General features: G+C 41.5%; 1 protein-coding gene across 2 annotated transcripts in view; it reads right to left on the bottom strand.

Annotated features, from left to right (window-relative positions):
• Positions 1-1,484: 1,484 nt before the first annotated feature.
• LOC128754737 (zeta-sarcoglycan-like) overlaps positions 1,485-21,376 on the bottom strand; it is a 263,859-nt gene continuing 243,967 nt past the window's right edge. For both annotated transcript variants that reach the window (XM_053857566.1, XM_053857567.1), the window contains exons 9-10: positions 18,912-19,035; positions 1,485-3,049 (exon numbers count right to left, since the gene is read on the bottom strand). In XM_053857566.1, coding sequence (XP_053713541.1) covers positions 2,843-3,049; positions 18,912-19,035 — 331 coding nt within the window. In that variant the 3' untranslated portion in view covers positions 1,485-2,842. The remainder of the gene's footprint in view (positions 3,050-18,911; positions 19,036-21,376) is intronic.

Genomic DNA, 21,376 nt, shown 5'->3' with positions numbered 1-21,376 from the left:
GGCCAAACTATGTTTTGAAAGGTCTTGCTGGGCCACATGACCATGAGATGGGCGTTTGCTCTGCGGGGGAAGTGGCACAATGAAACTTCAGCTAGGTAAAGGACAAATACTTTACCTCAGTTCAGTCTTTCAGTCAATCTTTCTTTGGATTCAGGATATAAAACACTTGCTCGATTGGCTTTTATAGCAAGACGAGAATCATGATTTCTTGCTGTCACCTGACCGTCACTTACACCAGAGGGTCTTGAAAGTTAGAAAGTTGCAGATGAAACCTCCAAGAGAAGACCAGAGTCAGTTAAACTGCCTGTGATGGTGGCAGTGGCTGGATGAATAATGGCCATATTGTAACCTCCACGACTCCCGGGGCAGCTGACTCAGCCAATTAGGCTGAGTCAGTGTTCCTGTGTGAAAGGACAATGTCAAGTTGTCTCACTGACCTCACACCCAAACTTCTCCTGCTACAGTCGCACCTCTTAATCGTCCACCACTCAACAATTGGGAGTTAAACCAAGTGTTTCAATTAGAGAGTTAAACATAAATGATCGTGCCAAGTTTTAAAAGTAACATGATTTAACAAAATGAAATTAAATCAAGTTAAATATGCTGAATGAAATGAAAAAAAAAAGTATGAAATACATTTGTATAGATGGCGTGATCTTCCGAGAAGAACAAAAACATTCAACAGTATTTGAGGGAATAATAACAGAAGGACACAGGAGCAAAAAGACACAGGAATAGAAACAGAAATATTTGTAACAGGAAGTGAGATAGTTGGGCTGTTAGCTAGCTAGCTAGCTAAGCGAGTCTCCTCCTCTGGCTTGACACATCACCTGATGGACTAGTGTTGGATCATGATGGTTCTTGTTTTTGAGTAGCTCAACTGACTTTTGTCACGTCTGTTGCATTTGCTAAGTTTCTAGTAGTTCCAGACAGGCTAGTGTCAGAGAGCTGAACCCTCGGAGATGGAGGGCTGGTTTGCCCTAAAAAGGCAGAGTTCACAAGAACTCTGTAGAGTTGATGTTCTGTTTTGATTCTGCGAGTACAAATAGCTAGTGTACACGCGACAGAGTTATTTGATCCAACTATACAGTGCATCCCAGTCTCTTTCATGCATTGAAAGAGATGCATTCAAACTTTCTTTCCCTGGTCCAATTCCTAGGTTTCCTCTCAAAATACACACTTTACATTGAATGAACAACAAGGACTACCAAGAACGTCAAACATGGGGGATCACATGTGCATGTACATGGACAGGAAAACTGATTCAAACTGATGAATCGATTTTATTAAAAAAAAAAAAAAAAAAAAAAAAAAAATATATATATATATATATATATATATATATATATATATATATATATATATATATATATATATATATTTGTTTGTTTTAAATGTATGTATCAACACACAGGAAAGCAGGTATTGTCATAAAAACAATATTTTATTCCATATTTTATTATTATTGTTATATACATGGCATAATTTGTGCTTTTTTGTTATCAATAAACCATAAGGGAACTCTTGAAAAATAAACTTTCAAACGTGGATTGGATTGTTCTTTTTCCAGCTTGATTTATCGAGTGGATGGGAAAACCAGGGGAAAGAAAAGTGCCAAAAACTAAATAAATAGACAGGTATGTTGATAAATAATTCTGCCCAAAGACACTTGCAGATGGTCCGCTGAGGCTAGTGTTAACGTTCAGACTGTGATGTGCTTTTACCAACAGCAGCAAAGGCACCTGTGTATCGCTTTGTTTAAAAAAGAAAGTGCGCCTCAGGGCCTTCATTCTGCGGAGTCCGTACACAAACACAATCCATTCATAATGCCCTCTAGCGAGATTTCTGCCACACACATTTCAGACTTCACAGGCCATTCACATGGATTACCCGCTGGAGCTTCAGGTATAAAACAAACTCCTCTAAAATATACTTTGAATTTCCCGTGACGCTTTTAACCGGAGAAAAATGTGACTCAATTGTGTGAGTTTGCAGGGCAGAAAGCAACAAGTTAATTTGGAAAACGTTGGAGTCAATTTGTACACAGTTGAGGAACGGGCATGGCAAGAACAGGGTACAGAAAAAGTGACTGGAGTGACACCAGAAAAGAGAATAAAAGTCACAAAAGAGTTGGAGGACAACATCAAAACAAGTATGTGGGCGTGTGTCGACTGACCCACACCTCACAGGAAACTCAGTTCTGAATTACAAACAGGCGGAAGATGATGGATCGGATTCACACATTAATTTTTGGGTTGGAACTCTAGAGAAGGGGGAAGGCCTTTCTGGTATAGATTGGTCCATTAGCTAGCTTTAGCTTCCCAATGAATCAAACCACTGTTTAATTTGTTTCCCTTCCATTCGCTAACCAAGACTCATGTCCCGACTTGCAATGTTGCAGTTCATCTGAAATATAAAGGAGGACTCCGGGACAGTGAAGTAAAATACAACTTTTCTGCTCTGCTATTCTAAGATTCTCGGATCTCAGATCATGTTATGTGAGTTCACATGTCCATAAGAGGTCTTCAGTTCTACTCCTCTGTTGCGTCCCATCAACTCGTCCATCGCCTCAGGTCCATTTGGTCATCTGGAAAATGTCCGTCTCTGTGAACTTCCTCCATCAGCTAGCATTGGCTTCACGCCCTGACAGCCTGTGATGGTGTGCATCCTACGGAACTGTAATCCCAAATTTCTGATTGGAAAATGGACTGTCACCTCCTCGTCCTTATCCCGGATTCCGGGACATTTTGGTCTGCTAGCCAGAAGTAGCTCTCCTCAGAGTCCGGCGGCTAGCAACGGCCCAGAATTCCTCTGTTCATTACGTTTGAAGTTTAGTCCACTTTCAACTCCAGAGACAAAAGTTACTTGTGGTTTGGCAGGTGGAGCCTTTCTCTGCTGGGGACAGGTAGAGCTTTCCATTAGCACAGGAACACAGCTCATACACAATCTGTTTGGTGTAGGTCGTGCCCGCTGGTGCCCCTTCTAGTGGGTCCACGGCACTGCCCAGAGGAATGTTGCCCAGCTTGATGGTGTTTGCATCTAGTAGGATCTGGAAACAGAGAAAAAAAACAGGTGCGGTTGAAGATACATGGCTGTTTTTTACACAACCAACCTCCATGGTGTGCCACATAGCTCTACCTTGGGTCCCTTTATGTTTGTCTTAGTACTTGCTTCCCCTCCGTCTCAGTTTTAGGAAACATGGAATTTCATTCAGTCAGACTGTCAGATGTACATTCATGTGACAGCTGCATCAAATGTCCGGAGCCTTCTTAACTGTTTGAGTGATGCCAGAGCATTGATGTTCATGAGCAGGGGTTCTTAACCTTTTTGAGCTCGGGGTCCAGTTTTTCCAGAATAAATGACTCATTACTCTTGATTTCATTTGTGTTCAATAACCATATTTCATCTACTGACACGTGAACAAACCAAAACCTTGGGAAACCACATGATCATCCCAAAGATATTTTGAAGAAAAATAAATAATACACTTAAACTGCTTCAGCGGGTGCTATCATGAATAGTGTTCTCTGTCGTGGGCGCCATCACTTCCTTTATAATTTTTTTCTTTTCAAGAACTTCAAACTACCACAAATTTGCAGCTGTCTAGTCAATTCAATGACACACCACTGCCACCATTCTTGGCAAATGTATTAAAACTTAGCGTCTCGCAGCCCAGACGTGAAAACAAAATACCTTCAGTGGTTTCTTTTTTTCCACCTCAGACAGCTAGTTCAAGTAAAACAGACTTTACCCAGGAGGCATTCTGGAGAGCTCATTTATGCTCTTATTGTCAGCGCATCTGGACAACTGCAATAAGGAGCATAAGCCGTAAGACCGTAAGATAAGATAAGATCGTAAAAAAACTGAATGGAAGTCTCTGATTTTCTGGTCCACCTTGCCTCATGCTGTGGATCGCACATATGCTGTACCATTTAAATCATAATGATGTTCGACTATGTTTGTTGTGTAATTGATGATTCATTTGGTGGTGAAAAAACATAATTATTTGAACTACAAATCAGAATCCGACTTCTCCGGCGCTAAGGCAGATTCTAAAGGTACTAAACTATCAAAGGTAGAAGCTTGCAACATCAGCTGACATAGTTAAACACTGGCCGCGACCATGTAGAGATTGTCCCGTAGGAGACAAGCCTGCGACACGCATTGTAGCTTGTAGCTACATATCACCCAAGACCTAAAGCAACTTTTGATGTTGAAGAGCAGTGCTCTCACGGCATTAGAATGTCTTTCAAATTCACAGACATATGTGAGGCATATTACAAGCAAGATCAGAAAATAACTTTCGCCTCTCCACTGACTCCCGTTGGAGGTAGGTCCCATGAGGAAGAAGTAGATGGGCCCTATACACATACACATATACATTATGGGATGAGCAAGACCTTCCTCACCCACCTGCAACTGGTGCAGAATGCTACTGTCCATCTTCTAGTGGGCACTTACAAACCTCCAACACTGAGATCTCTACACTGGCTTCCTGTAAAATCCCACTTTAAACTCTTCTTGTTGGCATACATATGTATCCACGGCCTTGCCTCACCCTCCCTGCGTGACCTGCCTCATCACTACTGCTGTCATCTACTTCAAATAGTTCCCAAAAGCAGACTCAAACTAAGGGGTTTTTACATCTGTAAGTAAATCTCATCTCTTTTTGGTCTTGTTTTTAACGGACGACTCAGCTTAGTAGTTTATGGGTTGTAATAAAAAAGTTTTCAACCACTCATAAAGTTATAACAATATTCATCACACAGTCGTAGTTGAGGGCCAAACACCATTCATTCTCTATTGAAATATCTACCTGTTTTGCGAAAAAAAAAAAAAAAAAAAAGCATTAAATAACCATGAAGATCATTTTATCTCTCCAATATTATTTCTACACTTTTGTTACAAATAATGTGAAACCAGAAAAGCACTCAGAGAGCACAAACCTTGGCCAACCAGCTTCAGCTTCCACTCCCAATACAACATCCTTCAAAACATTCCCAGCTCCAGATGACGATCCAGATCTATCCCAAAATTGAATCATTCGTTCCTTGTCTGAAAAATTTCATCCGAATCTGTCCATAATTTATCACATTATTTTGAACACAGATAGACCAACGCCATCAAAAACTTGACTTCCTTGGTAGAGTTCATGAGAAACACTGCCCTCCAGTGGTGGAAGGCCGTCGGTTAATGTATCATACCGTGACCGTACCATAATGTACCGCGTGGGAGATCTTGTTTTTCATCTGCTTTTAATTTTATTTCACCGTCCAGTGGGCAAACAAGCGCTGAGGTTTAGTATTAACAGCAACAGACGTGTCATAAAACGTACAAGTCTAAAGCTGTTCATTCAGTAAACTGTGTGTGTCGGTCGCATCATCTAATCGTAAGTTTAGCAGAGTTCAGTGGACCCAAATGTCCTCTTTGGGAAATGGTGAATAAAAGCAGCTTTCGCTTGGAAATATGGGACAGATTTTTTTTTTCATGCTGATCCAGTTCCAAAGCAGAAAGGAAAGTTAAATCATTTCGAAGTGCTTGGCAGGTCAAGTGATTCTCATTTTTTTGACAGAAGCAATGGTTTTGACGGATCCAGGACCCGAGTCACTTTTATCAGAGGAAAGAAAAGCACCAACTCGCAAAGACTACACTCGGCTACACTGCGAGATTGTGTGAACAAGGACAGATAAGCTGCAAAAGCGCTGAATGCGATCGCTGGATACGGGTACTGAAAATATCTATTTCCCAATGGACTTCCACAAGAGTTCCTCGTAGACTTAAAGCACATGAAATGTGAAAGAAAAATGCACTCAACAAATAAACTTCTATAAAAGTTGAATTTCTTTTCAATGATTCGCCAAAGATTTGAGATGGCGGATCTTGTTCCACAGCACCATCATTGTCCCTTTTTACCTGCTGCAAGGTGAACATTTTAAATATGAATAAATGTAGGTTGAGACAGGCGATGGCCAACAAACTCTTGTCTTGCAGTGGGACTATCTTCTTCATTCCTGCTATTATTCACAGCAGAAATGAAGAGCTTGGAGAAGAAGAAAGAGTGGATTAGAACATTCTGATAATAAGAAGAGAGTGACTGAGAAGAAGCGTCACACCACAAGTGACTGTTGCTGTGAGGGAAATTTAACGCATGGAAGGAAAAGGCAGAATGAATAGGCTCTTCACTGGCAAGCAACCAATTACCACTTCCACTGATTTGACACTGGCGGATGGAGCACATCTCAAACAAACAACCACGCTTCGTGAAGTCTTTCCGCATAAAGACCAAGGGCGGCGTTGAAGGTTAGTGAAGGGGCGGGGCATGGTGATAGGGGCGGAGATTCCTGTCTTCAAAGGGTCAAGGGGCGACTTTACCGCCCTTTAAGAGTCATGTTCCAAGATGGCAACATTAAGCAACGCCACACACACTTGAAAAAAAGAGAAGAAGAGAAAAGAAAAAAAATGCAAAATTGATCAAGGGCAGAAAAATGACAGGGAGGGTCTGTTTCATCTTCATGTTTTAGTTTGCACCAAGGGACCCAAACTCAACTGCGTCCTTTGATAGGAAAAAGGCGTTTAAACAGAATCGGTTTCCCTTAAAGTATTGAAGCTAATTCAAGGCTTCTCTGTGGTTAGCGTCATAAATTGCCCTCCTTCACCACCAACCTGCTACACAGCTGTCAGTCCTGCATTCATTTTTAAGGAAGTTTTTAGAAGGATTTTTTCCCATTTCAACTGTGAGTTTTGAAGAAATGTAATGGGCTGATTTCATTAAGCAACAAGAAAAGTACTTGGCGGCGACACATTTCTTTTTTTACCCACTTAGTGCCTCACATTTGAAGCTCATTTTTGTCTGTCTGTCTGTCTGTCTGTCCTTTTTTTCCAGACTATGGAGCGCACCGCAATATTAGCTGCACCCACAAAATCTAAGAAGGAAAATAGATGTTTTATGTCCATAAGCCGCACTGGTCTATAAGCCGCGGGTGCACTGTTGCTGTCTGTGCTGCAGAAAATGCATGAGGTTCACTTCTAGCGATCCTCTAGTTCTAGCGGTCCAGCATGGAGACTGACTTATGAAAAAATCTCGGCAATGATATGAACTTGAATCATGAACTCCTCACATCTTATTTACATTTAAAGTGTTCAAAGTGTGCTGTTTTCACCCTCCAGTAGATCGTCTTTGTTGGCAGAGCTGCAGACACGCGGGCGAAAACAGCGCAATTTGAGCGCTTTAAAGGTAAATAAAATGCCATTGGTTTGATGTGACAAGGCTCAATATTTTTGCCAGCATGACACTCTTTAGACTGTAAAAATGAGGGATGCTCCGAGAGACACGGAGAGCACTCAGCGGAAGCAGCTGTCACTCTGGACGTTTGCAAAACATTCAGGTGGCCAAAGAACGCTGCATCTGACACGCACAAAACAGCAGCGGATTAGCTCGATACGGTCTTAAAGCAACACCCGAGAAAGGCTGGTCATCTGCCGTTTTAAATATCATACTGAATTTGTGGCGTTGACGCCTTTAAACGTGCAAGAAACCTCTGCAGTAGACATGCTGTTGCCAAGTGAGACGGCATGGAGGGAGGGATCTATCTATCTATCTATCTATCTATCTATCTATCTATCTATCTATCTATCTATCTATCTATCTATCTATCTATCTATCTATCTATCTATCTATCTATCTGTCTATCTATCTGTCTGTCTATCTATCTGTCTGTCTATCTATCTATCTATCTATCTATCTGTCTATCTATCTGTCTGTCTGTCTATCTGTCTGTCTGTCTATCTATCTATCTATCTATCCTCCATCCATCCATCCATCGATTGGATCAACAGTGGCCCCACAGTTGGTGAGGACATTTCAAGTGATTTTGAAATTGGAGGACAGAAAGAGAGAAACACCTGCCAAACCAGGGAGGTAACCATGGCATTAAAGTCAAGTCATTTGGTGAAAACACTTATAAACATCAGGACGTTAAAATGCTTTGCCCCTCATCATTTTCAGGCGTAATGTTTGGAGGCACTAGCGGACTGTGCCTTGCTGTACTGAAGAATTCACTCATTTTCTACTTGATCAAGGCACATGTATGATTCACCCACATTTAAATAAAGCTGGGTCAAGTCACAAGGCATAGAAGATGATTCATGAATGAGCTACATGCATCACATTCTCATTAGACAAGGAAATAGAAAAAAAAAAGTAACATTCAAAGGGAAGTAGAAACAGAATGTTTTCTTATTCATATTTTTCCATTTAAGATGTGAGTGTAAAACAAATTTGGATGTGCAAAGAACCGCTTCAGCGGCCAAACAGGTGAGTTCCTGCAGCCATTCTGTTTCTCAAAGCTTCCGCCTGCTGTTGCTTTCTTGACAGTGTAATATGAAGATGGAACAAAAGAACCAAACAAGATGTGCTCACGAGGTAATATCCCTAGGATACAAAAGTAATAACGTATGCTCTCAAAGTTCATCCTCGATTGCACTTATGTGGCATCTTGAACTTTGGCACCTTCGCTATTTTCTTTGTGTTGTGCTTCCGTGCATCGGCACGCTTAAGAAAAAAAAAAACAACAACACACACACAGAGATATTCCAACAGCACAAACAGGTGGGAGGTTGTGAAGCTATCACACAGACCATTAGGCTCAGTGAATGGACAGACTCTGGAATGGGAGCTGACAGTGGACTAAATAAAGAAGGCTGGAGAGGACACAGAGCAATATCAATCCGCCTCACACAAGTCCACACTCACACACAATACACACCGCCACTGAATGCAGTTCTCCCCAACAGAAAAAAAGTCCTTTTCTTTTCCATAAAACCTTCTCTTCTGCTTCATTAAATATGTCTTTTATTCAGAGACACAATGCTGCACGAGACATGTAGCATTTTGTTCTGATAACAAAAGGCGAACAATGAAGAAACAAAATTATCTCTAAGTGTCATCAAGTTGAAGACTTTAGAAATAGCATCACAGCTTAAAAGTGCAACATGGTACACTAGAAATTTGGAAAATTTGTAAAAATGTTTTCACATTTGGAGGAGGATTTTCAGTTTATCGATAATGAAGTTAAGAATTGTTTCTATGAAAACAGATTTTGCGATAAAGACACGGCGCATTACGTCGCAGTCTGCTTTGGTTGTCTCCCAGAAAGTCGTCACTTCATAACAATACTGCCGCATATTACATATTAGTGTGCATTCGGCAACAACTGTTCAGGTTAACGTCAACATTAAGACAAACTCTTGCGCTACTCTGTAATTATAAGCAGTGAACAATTCTCGTGACAAAAGCTGAACTACATGGTCAGTAAACAACGGATCCATGTGGACGGCAGAAAGACTATGCTTTGTTGAAACTGGCATGGAAAATGATCGTGTGGGTGTAGCCTAATGCTATTCTGGATGGGAAACACCAAAGAAACGTCAGCGGAGTGTGTTGTTTTGTGGCAGAGAGGCGCTCTCTGATGACATCATCTCATGGTGCACTCTCCTCTCAATGATCCCAAAATAATAACAAATGGAAACGGGAATGAAGTCGCATTTTATTTTTACATGTAATGTAAATGTAATACATGTGTAATGTGTCTGAAGCGCATGGTCATTTAAGACACTTTGTACAAGTAACATCCGACTTACGACCTGCTCGACTTGCGTCCATCCGTAGTTATGACCACGGCCAGCAGGTGCTAATTGTTTTTTATTCAACGTCTGGCACCGCAGCAAGTAGCAGCCCAGCAACGTGTACGACAGTTACAGCAGCACAGTATCCCAGCATCTCACTCTCACACAGCCATCTACCACTACAGTAGCACCTATAACCCTCGCGTCGGCTATTTTGAATGGCATTCGACTTGGTTGGAACCGATCCCGGCTCGTAAGTCAGATATGCAAAATGTTATGTGCTCATGCAGCCTTACCTACATGACACCTTGGCAGTGAGGACGTGGTGCAACCCAACACTGACACAGATCTTCTGCTTGCATATTTAAAGGGAAAGCTTTGCGTCCCCAAACATACATTTCCTCATTTTAACAATGCAGAATGAGGGCTTGCAGGAAGTGTGGCGCTTCAGGGTATGAAGTCAGTGTCTGCTGAGTGGGCTGTCATTCTCCTCCCTCGAGTCCCTTCTTTGCTGTTGGCTCATCAGAAAGCTGAAAAACCCACATCCGAATGAAACTTCCTTGCATCTTTAATTGGCCCTGTAGTGTTTTAAGCACTCAAGCGGAATTAAACTCCATTCAATTAATCAATTGGGAAAAATCCCTGCATCATTCATGACGTAATCTCAAATTAATAGTGACAATACTTATTCTGCCCCTGCTCTGTGTGGTCACTATTGCTCAGCACATCGTGAACAGCTTCCAACAAAGATGCAGAAGTTCGTCTTCAAATCTTTATGAATATCTTTAAAACTAAAAACACAAGTACAAAACAGTGTTCCGTGCAATATACACACATTTACACACAAGAAAATAACACACAAAAGGTTCCGCTAGCTGAATGCTCATGTCAAGGGAGAATCCCATTACTGTGCTAATGCTAAAGCGCGTGGATTAACGGGCGAAATGAAAGCGATATAAGTCCAAAAAAATAAACTACACATACTCTACAGTTACACAACAGCAACACATACTTACAGGCAAATGTTATACAGCTGTATGAAATGTATTAAAGCGCTGACATTGGCTGTCGAGTGTAGCTGTGTATTTTGTTGAACTCTGGCAACTACGGCAACACCGCAGGCTCACAATGCTACTAAACACCTGGAACATAAGGCACAACACAGTCAACAACATAATACTAATAAAGGAGAGTATTTTCTTTGACTGAAGCATGTTTTCTCCACTCGTTTTTATTGAGTTTACGAGAACAGATCAGCCAAGAAGCTTCAGAACGTCAGCAGTGGAGCGATGACTAAAGAATGAAAAAAAGGTTTCTGAGGTTTCTGATATCCCCAAAAGAGCGACGGAGGGATCCAGCTACCAACGCTTATGATAACATGGAGGAGCGTAAGTATCCTGAGCGGATCTGTCAGCTCTTGTTGGATTTGATTTTAATGGAAGCCGGAGCTTGGCCATACCTCTAACCCATTTGGCCCTAATTCCAGTACGGCTTTCTGAACTTTTTAAACTTTAATGGCCTCTTCTTAAGTGCCAGATGCTGACAACATTGATTTGGCTCTAAGCCTCGCTGTCCTGCGCCGCCTTTATTTTCTGCCGCAAAGATCGACAGAAACATCTATTTTCTGCCATCCTCCCACTCATCCGCTCTTTCTTCAGTCCTCCCATCATCCACTCTCCTCCGTTCATTTGATGGAGTCAGCGGTCAGGGGAAGCTGGTTTGAGAGTGGAATAAAAGGAATGCAATCTGGGTAAACTGAGAAGCACCAGCCACTTGAGCGCTTCACACCGAGCTCTTTAAATCTCATTACATCACCCGTTGCTGCGCGCAGTCATTATCAACCTGACGCGCAGGCGTGTGTCGGTGTGTGTAGGGCCTCACAATAATAACCTTGTCTAGATGGACGGATGGATCGATGGGACTGACGAGAAGCGCCGGTATGGACCTGGAAAATTAGAAACCAAATACATTTCGATAAAAGAGTAGGTTTACTTTATCTGTCTCTCAAATATAAGAGCCACAGAAATCCCTCTTCCCACCAACCCTTCTGGGAATTCCTCCCAGTTCAATTGAAAGATATCATCTGGCCGCCACAGGCCGCCTTCCACTTTGACATGCCGGGAACTCCTCTGCAAGGAGGCATCAGTTATCGTGGCCATGCTGTCAACGTGGATGAGCGGCACTCCGACTTCACGCCGTTCCCTCAGTCTATAAAATAAGCTCTGCCGAGGAAACTTGCCAAGGCCACTTACATACCCTTGTCTGTGGCCTTGGTGGGAAGGATTCGAGAAGGAGAGGTGTTCCTTTGGGCTCAGCTCTTTCAGAGCGGTACAGTGCTCACACACGGGTCAGTTAGTCCAAACATTGACCAGCCTTTGTTCAAGTCTCTTTCAGCTTTAGTTCGCATTAAATGTTACAGAATAGCAACGGAAGACTGCAGTGAAATTATTAAAGCAGCAGAATGATGGTGGATTGACCATCGGTGGTCCATCCAGAGAGAGATAACAGAAGATCTCATAGACACTGCCTCCTAAATGGATTACCGAATGAGGCAACCGCTTCACTTTTCAGAGGTCAGTACTGCCAGGAAATGGTTTAAAGATGCTCTGTAATCTCAAGATGGGAGTCGGCAGAGGCACGAAGGAAAGCGCTGAATGGAAAACAGCTTCTGTTCCTCCGCTGAGGTGAGCTGATCTAACTGAGCAGGTGTGTTTTCACATCACCCCTCTTTGTTGTCGACCGCTGTTTATTTTTTAACTTCACTCTTTGTACTGTGTTTAATTAAAAGTTGTGCAAAAAGCAATTGGTGATAAGAACGTGACATTTTTTTAATATTAATTAACCGCATGGCTGAAGAGGAGGATTGTTTAATCATTCTGAACACAAAAAAAAAACAGTTTTTAGTCCGTCACACACATATTGATTTCCATAAAGAGGTGCTGAGTTACAGTATCTCAGACACACACGGATGACGCTTTGATTTCAGAGCCACACCGGCGGTCTTTGCCTTGAAGAGATAGAAAAGTGCTATTCAGCTCTGGTGAATAAAAAAAGTACTTATGCAGCGCTGAATACGCTGCTTTTTGTCTGCTTCAGTATTTTCAATTTGATCGCGGTCACATCAAATTAGTGCCACGCTGCATGAATAGTTAAACTTAATATTGGTTGACAATTTCTTCACACACACACAAAAAAAAATAATCCAACCCTTGAAAATATAACACACAATTAAATAAAAATAAATACTCAAATCCAATTTTTTTGCAATACCAGTTACATTTCAATCACTTGCACCTTACATAATAAAAAAGTTATTTTCCTTTAACTTTTCAGCAATCTGTGCAACATTTAAAAACTTGCCTCAAGACTATTCTGTACTTAAGGAAACCAAAACTTTACCAAAGCAGTGCGCTTTTAGATTTTGGTTGGACATCTGGCCATGTTCAAAGCTGTACCTTATGAATGCTGATATCCTCCGTGCTGCTACTGCAGTAAATATAAATATTACAGATTGTATTTTTCATGCCATTGTGAAAATTTTCACCTGCCTTCTAAGCAAGTTTGTATTGCTACATTATCAAAGACCTATTTTTTCACCCCAATAGTATTTTAAAACCAACATTATTGCCATTGTTTTATCTGTATAATGTGGCATCTATTTTAGCATGTGAAATACCATTGAACACAGTGACTTCAATCAGACAGTAGGTGGCAGTAGTGTGGCTCACACAGTTTTCTAAGATGTGGTTGCTGGTGTTGGGGCAACACAGGCAAGTGAATGACAAACACTTAAAGAAGATTGTAAATCCAGATGAAACTGCTGAACACCAACAAACCGACCCTGAAAGCTTAATTGACGTTTCTTATTTTTTAAACTAAATTTCTTCAAATAAAACAATAAAATATGAGCTGTTTCAGTTCATTCATTAAACTAGTTGGTCAGAAACACAGCAATGAATAATAGCAACCAACTTTTTCCTCAGTTAATGGAAAGGTGGCGACAGTGATGGGTTGTTTTACTTGGGTTGTAAATAATGCCAGAGTGGGCCACACTGCAGCCTCACAACAACAATGTTGTGGGCTGGATTCCAACCTGGGGCAACTCCTGGTTCTACTTCATGTGTGCTCTGCCCTCTGATGGGCTACTAACACATTCGTAGAACTCAGGTTACATCATGTACCCTGTGCCCACTAACAGGCTGCGCTACTGGTACTGCCTGCAAAGCCATTGAGGGCTTCACACAATTCGTAGAACCAGGGTTACACCATGTAACCTTGGGCTTCTTTCAGTGAGGAGTTTGCCGGTCAAATGATCAGTAGGCGAGTTCATCAAACCTGTAATTTGACAGTTCAATTCCACGAGATTCTTATTTTTTTGAATTGAATTACCCACTTTTTGAACCAATATTTTTGGCTGGATTTGTTTATGCATCTATCCAGGTATCTGTATTTTTACTTTATTAAACTATTACTGGTGTTGTTGTTGCTAGTTTAAAAAAGCAATAAACAAAACAAACAAAGGATACCAAGAAAAAAATTAAAAATTAATGTAAGTGTGTGCATGACTGGTTGTTAGTCTCCCATCTAAGGTGCCCTGCCATACTGGGGTGTGCCCCGCCTCTTGGTCCGAGCAGCTGGGATTTGCTTCTGCCTCCTTGCAAGCCTATTAGAGTCGGAGCTGAAAATGAATCAATGAATAACAGCAAAGTTTCATTAACTTTAATAATGAACCGTAACATATCTAATCTATCCACTGTGAGCCTTTTGGCGTCGAGTGAAAGACGGAGTTATATATGATGAACAAGCAGAGTGTGACACAATTAAGATTCTGACTGGATCAATGCTGTTTGAACAATTCGAAAAAGATGTTTGAGCCTGCTTTTGAGCCCCTCTCTGCTGCTGTAGTGTTTGAGAAGGTTATTCAAACATTTCAGTTTGAGCATACCTGCTTCAAGGCTATCATCAGCAAAGAGAGTTATTCACTTTCATCAAGTCCAATGTCTTAGCCAGACATGCGGGCTGTTTTGTTTTCTGTCTTTATTCTGGGTGTCAAAGACCTTTTCACAGCCGAGGATGCGGCTCGGTCTGGAAAACACAACGCACTGATGCAGATGTCACGCTCTCATGGTGTTAAATCATCATGACCTGGTCGTGGACTGACTATCAAAATGATAAATGCAATGGTATGAATTTAGGAACATCAGACAGTAACAGCCTCTAAAATGCAAACGTCATTTTTTAAATGCCTGTCACCAATACTGGACACTATTTAGTAATGGTGACCAGTTTGAAATAAGATGCTTGTGTAGATATGAAACATTTCAGCATTTTAGCACCAACACAAGGAGCTGTGTTTGGAGGAGGGAGGACATCCAGGCAGCATTTCACAAACTCAAGGTTTGCTAAAAAAGACTTTAAAAGGTGATCGCAGTATGTACTGTGTGAGTTGGGTAACAACAGCTTTTCACCAGGATTTCAATTTGAACTTTTTGTCAGTTCATGTAATGATAAAAGGGTGCAGGGTGAATCAGGCGCGAACCACCACGCAGAAGATTTTTGATCTTTCTCAAAACTTTATTGACTTTCTCAAGGGCAGCAACACAACGTGTTTCTTTATTAGCATTGAACAGCATGAATATGCAGCGATATGGATGGCAGGAGGAAGACAGAGGCTGATAATGGATTAACACTGAACAGAAGAGGACAAAAAAGACACGTGAAAAAAGGATGTATGGAGCCCCACTGATGTATAACCCTGGCAACGGAGAGTTAATTAGACAGGCTGCATAACTCGGAGATAAAAAACTGACACAGACAAAACAAATGGGTCGAGGTTGTAGTGCAAAAAACGGAGGGAGATGGAAAGATGCACCTGAGAAATGTAAAGGATTTCACTGTAAGTACGCTGGTTTTTCAACCTCAAGGCTATGTGTGAAAATATGCAGTCGACACAAGATGGGTTTGTAAAGAGCTGTGCAACTTTATATTTAACTAATAGCATGGAAGGTTAACTTTCCTCTTTGTGAAGGCTGAGACCTGCCCTTTGCTTTTATTGATTTTATGGTGAAAATTGACTGCATGCAGAGTCTTTTTTCATTGAAATATTATTGCCTGTACATTTAAATCAACAGCTTTAACAGCCATCTTCCTTTGCCTCTTTGTTTTCATTGATACACAGCAGGCTTGTGCCGTATTGTGTTTGTCCTGCACACCTCCTTGGTCAGCGGATTTTTAACAACTGCCAAAGTAGGGTGGGAAGGATCCTAAAGCCGAAGGGAGACAATTTGCTGACAAAAATCATTACTTTACTGAACATATTCTGTCTTGTAACCAGAAGAAGTGAAAGTTAGTTTGACAAGAATAGATATTTATATCCATTCTTTCACTCATTATCACTGACACCGTGACTTCTGAGCGTCCAAACTTAGATAGACTTATTATTTCGAGATATGCGCTGCCTCTCGGACATTTTTATTTTTGTTTTCTTTTGGCTTCGAGTTGAGAGCTAATATTCCAGTTATGTGCCATTTTCACCTCTGGGCGAACACTACTGTGAAACACCTTGAAGCATCATGGTTGTGCTGAAAATATGGAAATAAATAAATGCATAAATAAATAAAGCCAATGCACTTCAATGGAAAATTTAATGACATCACTGGACTTATATTTTCTACCTTTTTTTACTGCAGGTTTTTCAAAGGCGAAAGCTACAATTGAGTTACGCACCACCAAGAAACACATGCAAATGTAAACACAAATAACAAGAGGAAAATAGCCTCTAACACCTGCATTACTGAGCTCTGACTCTATTTTATACATATATTTTATAAAAAAAAAACAATTTTCACAGTTGAAATCAATGATGCTGGTAAATTATTATTATTATTCTTATTCTTATTATTATTATGTATTTATTTGTTTTTTTTTAAGCAATAGAAAGCATAATACACAGCTGATTCATGAAAAAGTTACATTTCATTATGCGGTGAATTTGAAATATGAATTTATGTGGTTATTACATTTCTTATGGCTGAAAAAAAAAGCCAAACTATGCCAGAGTACATAAAACACGTTTGAGCACACAAAATGATTTCTAGTTTTGCTTATATTTGGCCTGTAAACAAAAACAAAAATAGTCATAATGATGAAAAGATGTGAATAAAAATACACACTCTTCATTGAATAGTTGAACTTTGAAAGACACACTGTCTTGTGTGTGCGAAACTGCCAGCTTGATATCGACCACAAGACTTTAAAAGGAAGCTCTGAAAGTCAATAGGGTCAAACAACCGAGGAGTGACACAAAGCTGGGAGCATCATGTTGGGTTCAGGACACCTCTACATACTGGAACAGATCACATGCCATGTTGCTTCATGAGGGGGCGCTTCATTTACTGGTCAAATACGGGACGATTCTCTATTCCATGGGACGGGTGGCAGTCCTCACTCGGCAGCTGCTACGTGACATTGCAGTTTTTTTGAAGATTTCCTTCCCTAGGTTTCAAAAAAGCTTTATTTCTCACAAGCGCTAACAAAGTTTTGGCATGGTAAGATACCTCCACTGAACTAACATCACCTATGTCAAAGGCAGTGTTGGCACTAACGCGTGATTAAGTAACGCGTTATAGGAACGACGTTATATTTTGTAATAACGAGAGCCATGACGCGTTCCTTATTCTCATTATTTTTCCATTTTCGCTGTAAAAGACCAGAGAAATATTGGAGTAGCGTGCAAGCTACGTGGAGGCTCGAAAACACTAAGCACGTCCAAAGCGAGCGATTCCAATCTGGCGTAACATCTTCAGAAAGCGCAGGCGTCGATCGACCAAGCTGGTGAGAAAAGAATGCTAAGCAGACGCTGCTGAGGTTCGCTGGTCTGACGCCACAGTAGAGAAGTCACTGCAGCCAAACAGCAGGAGCTCGACTTGGGAGCACCTGTTCCTCAGCCTTTACCTCAGCAGCAGTTGAACATACTGGTAGCAGCGAGGTGTGTTGTGGAAGACATGCAGCCTATCGCAGCTGTGGAGTTAGATAGATGTGTTGCTGTTGAGATGATCATCAGCATCATCGGTTTGGCACTAGTGTTTGTTTCTGCTACTACTGAGTGTTCTGTAAAAAGAGTTTTTGCCCTGCTAAAAGTATAGTTTGTAATCTAAATGACTGCAATAAATATGCCCATCAAAAGTTTCAATATAGTCATTTGTTCACACTGCCATTGCACCCTAAGGTCACTGAGTGGAGACTTTGTAATGGGATTGCACTTGAAGTGGGTTATCAATCATCGATTGCCTTTATTACCTGACTATCGAGTTTAGCGGGCCACACAAATAATAGTAATGGGTCAGATTCTGTCCCAATGTCGCTGGTTCCCAACCCAGCCTTGTGACCGTGCCTGTTGTAAGATGACGTATGTTTGAGCTCCACCATAATATACAGTTTTAAAAAGCTACTTTCGCTAGTAACTAGTTACTTTGAAAGTAATGAGTAACTTGAGTAACAAAGTTACTTTTGAACAAGGTAACTAGTAACTGTAACTAAGTTACTACTTTAAAGTAACTTGTCCAACACTGGTCAAAGGGTTAGCACTGTGTAATTACTGACCAATAAGACGATGCTCCAGGTCTCACACAGGAAGGAATGTGAAGGTTCGGTATCAGTTTTACCTGCAAACTAATATTGATCCGCACCAGAATTTTATATATCCCGAAAGTGTATTTGTGAGAGTGTGACATCCATGGAAGATTTATTTTTCTTGTTACTATGGAAATGTGTTTTGGAAGCTGCTTGAGCACAGAGAAGTGACAGGAACAGTGGGCGCAGCGAGAGGGGGGCATTTTCCCGTTAATTACGGGAGTAATGACACACCACGCTCTAGTGGACACACAGCCGCCGCGCACACTAAGGAAAGGAGGCACCACAACAGTGAGCAGAGTTACGCTCGACAGTGAGCAGGCAGGCAGGCGCTGACATCCTCACATCACAGCACCAACTGACAGGGAACCTCATCAAACTAGTGCTAATGCAGTCACCACTCCCAAACAGAAGAGCAGAGGAGGGATGTGAAGAGGAGGGGAGGAAAGGAGGACAAGGTCGCCTGGATTGATGGCTCTCATTAGTCTAATAAGATACTTTAATGAAGCAGCCCCGACACCGCTGAGTGCCACCGGCAGACGCGGACGCCGCGGTTGTGTTTGAGCGCGGCCCCTGAATATCACTCTAACACGATCAGTCAAAAGCCGAGCGGGACACTTTCCAAAACATCAAAGGAAGTGGAACAAAACACTCACCTCTCCTTCAGAGGACTGTAAGAGGAGGTCTTTCCGACAGGACGCCACAAATTCTCCCACTCCGGCATTGATCTCCACTCCTCTGGGAGCTTCTAGTGACAGTGTTCGGGTGGGGGACTCCAGCCTGACAAAAGCGAGGAACATGTTCACTAGTGAGATCAATACCTGCGACAGATGTAGGTGATGTAGGAGAACAACTCTTTTCAAAGGTACATCCGCACCCACTGGCCATGTTCATCCAAGGACTGGCTCAGTTCCATATGTTCTTTTTGGTCACAGAAGAAGTTTGGCCGCACAATAAAAAATAGAAGAAAAGAAAAGACACTTTATATTGTAAACCTTGCTGAAAAAAAAAATGGAAATGGTGGCAGAATAGAAAATCTTTGGTGAAGAAAGGAACATTCACAGCCGTTCAGACTAAGTTCGGATCAATAGGTAATACTCTTGCAGGAAGAAGTTAGAGTGCATACTATCAACAGAGCCATTTAAATGAAGCTGGAAGGCAGTTTGTTCAAAGCACATACTGTATGGTGATGACTCCACTTTACAGTTCATTTGTTTGGGGCTCATAATTTAACATACTCATTTGTGAGGTCAATAGTCACCACTGAAATGAATTGAAATGTGTGTAATGAGCTTAACCCCGCCTCCCCCCCGCCAACGTTCTGCCTAACAAGTTTGATTAAGTTTCTCCCACATCCCCAAAACACTTCCCTCATCTCACTTCAGAGCACCTCCACCTGTTTCCCTCTGCAGTTCCTCCTCTTTCATTCAATGCACATCATCCTTCGTCTCTCCTCCGTCTTTCACTCACTTTCCTCCGACTCAGTTTGAAAAACAAGGGAACACAATGTAACATAAGATATAGGCTTATCTGTGTGGCGATGACGTCATCGCCCAGAAGCCTCTTTTGTTAACATCCGTAACAATGAAGGTTTGTGAAGGACATGCTGGTTCAACAGAGCGTTCATCGCTTCAGTAGAATGGAACAGAAGATACGACACTAGTGCTTCCACAGCGAGATAAGATGCGCTCCCATGCTAGGACAGAAAGGCGCAGACTTGGATCTGTACACAAAGCCATCATAGTAAAATGCTTCTGAACTGTTCACAGCAAGTTTTCAAGTACTCCTGGTGTTGAATTTTTAATGGAGACGATGGAGCAGCATTTGGAGGCTGAAACTCTTCTGCTGCCACCTGAATTTGCATGCTGAAAATAAACCTCTTGAATCACATCAAATCCACTTCCTTCTCTCTTGGACAGTGCCTCAACAAACAAAACAGCAGGAAACCTCGGCGTTGTGACCCAGTGGTAACAAATACAAACATTGCGTTATTTAAATAACGTAGAATGCTGTTGACGGTGATCTCAAGGAACAAAGACGCGGTTTTGTTAGCAAATCCCACAAAACCTGTAGCGACCGCACAAAATCTCTGTCCTCTTTCGTTCCTTTCTTGTGTTCAGTTTTCCATTCCACTTGCTCTCAAGTTCTCATTTACGCTGAATGCCTTCTACGCTCATTTCGTCTGCTTTATTACCCCAAAACAAATTGGCAAAGAAGCAACTTCAGGTCATTTTACCCACATTTTCATTTCAATATTTTCACCACAAAGTCCACAAAGCAAAGTGAAGAACAATAGTTTGATTCCTTTGACAATGCTGACAGCACTTCTGTAAACGCTTAATATTGTTCTTAATATTTAATATAGTCTGAAGCTCTTTTCACACGGACTGTTGAGGGCTTTAGACTTGGAACCCTCTCCTTCACACACAAACCTACATGAACTTTAAATGTATCCATTCATGAAATTTCAACATTATATTGTTGTTAAAGCAAAGCAATGAGTCTGTATGACAGTGACTTCAGAGTAATTCATAACGCTTGCGAGGCAGAATCTCAGCGTCACCGGGAAGTTTCATCACTTCATTAGAGGTGGGATTCTCAGAGATTCATTTTGATTTATAGATTATTACACATTACGCAAACCAATCGCTGATAAAGTCACAGGGAACCTTTGACAGTGACCAACTATAGGTGCAACCCATTAGACAATGGCATGTCATAACAGCCACATGATGAAGGAGACTAGATGAGACGATGTGGAAGGATAAAAGAGATACAAAAAGTCTGCTTCAAGGCCCAAAGCAAATAGGAGCAAAGAGTTTGCTTTTCGCCTGAGCACTTGTACCCTGATGTTTCAGCGCATGTTTGATCATACACTGTTATCTACCTACCTACCTAACTATCATGCCATTTTGTGATCATGTCGGGTGCGTTCTCGCGCTGAAGGATGATTTGACTGGAAGTCTGAAAGTTCTCGTGTGTTGCTTCTCAGATGGAAATGAAGATTTATTCATGCGCACGTTCTCCTGGTTTACATGCAGCGGAGTGAAAATCTAACACTGAGTAGTTCACCTCCGTGGCTAGGGGTGGCGCTATGAGCTCTTCACTCACTTCACCTTCA

The sequence above is a fragment of the Synchiropus splendidus genome, chromosome 2 (assembly GCF_027744825.2).
Source record: "Synchiropus splendidus isolate RoL2022-P1 chromosome 2, RoL_Sspl_1.0, whole genome shotgun sequence".
NCBI lineage: Eukaryota > Metazoa > Chordata > Actinopteri > Syngnathiformes > Callionymidae > Synchiropus > Synchiropus splendidus.
The sequence above is the reverse complement of the archived record's forward strand: the minus strand, read 5'-3'. Positions and strand labels throughout refer to the sequence as shown.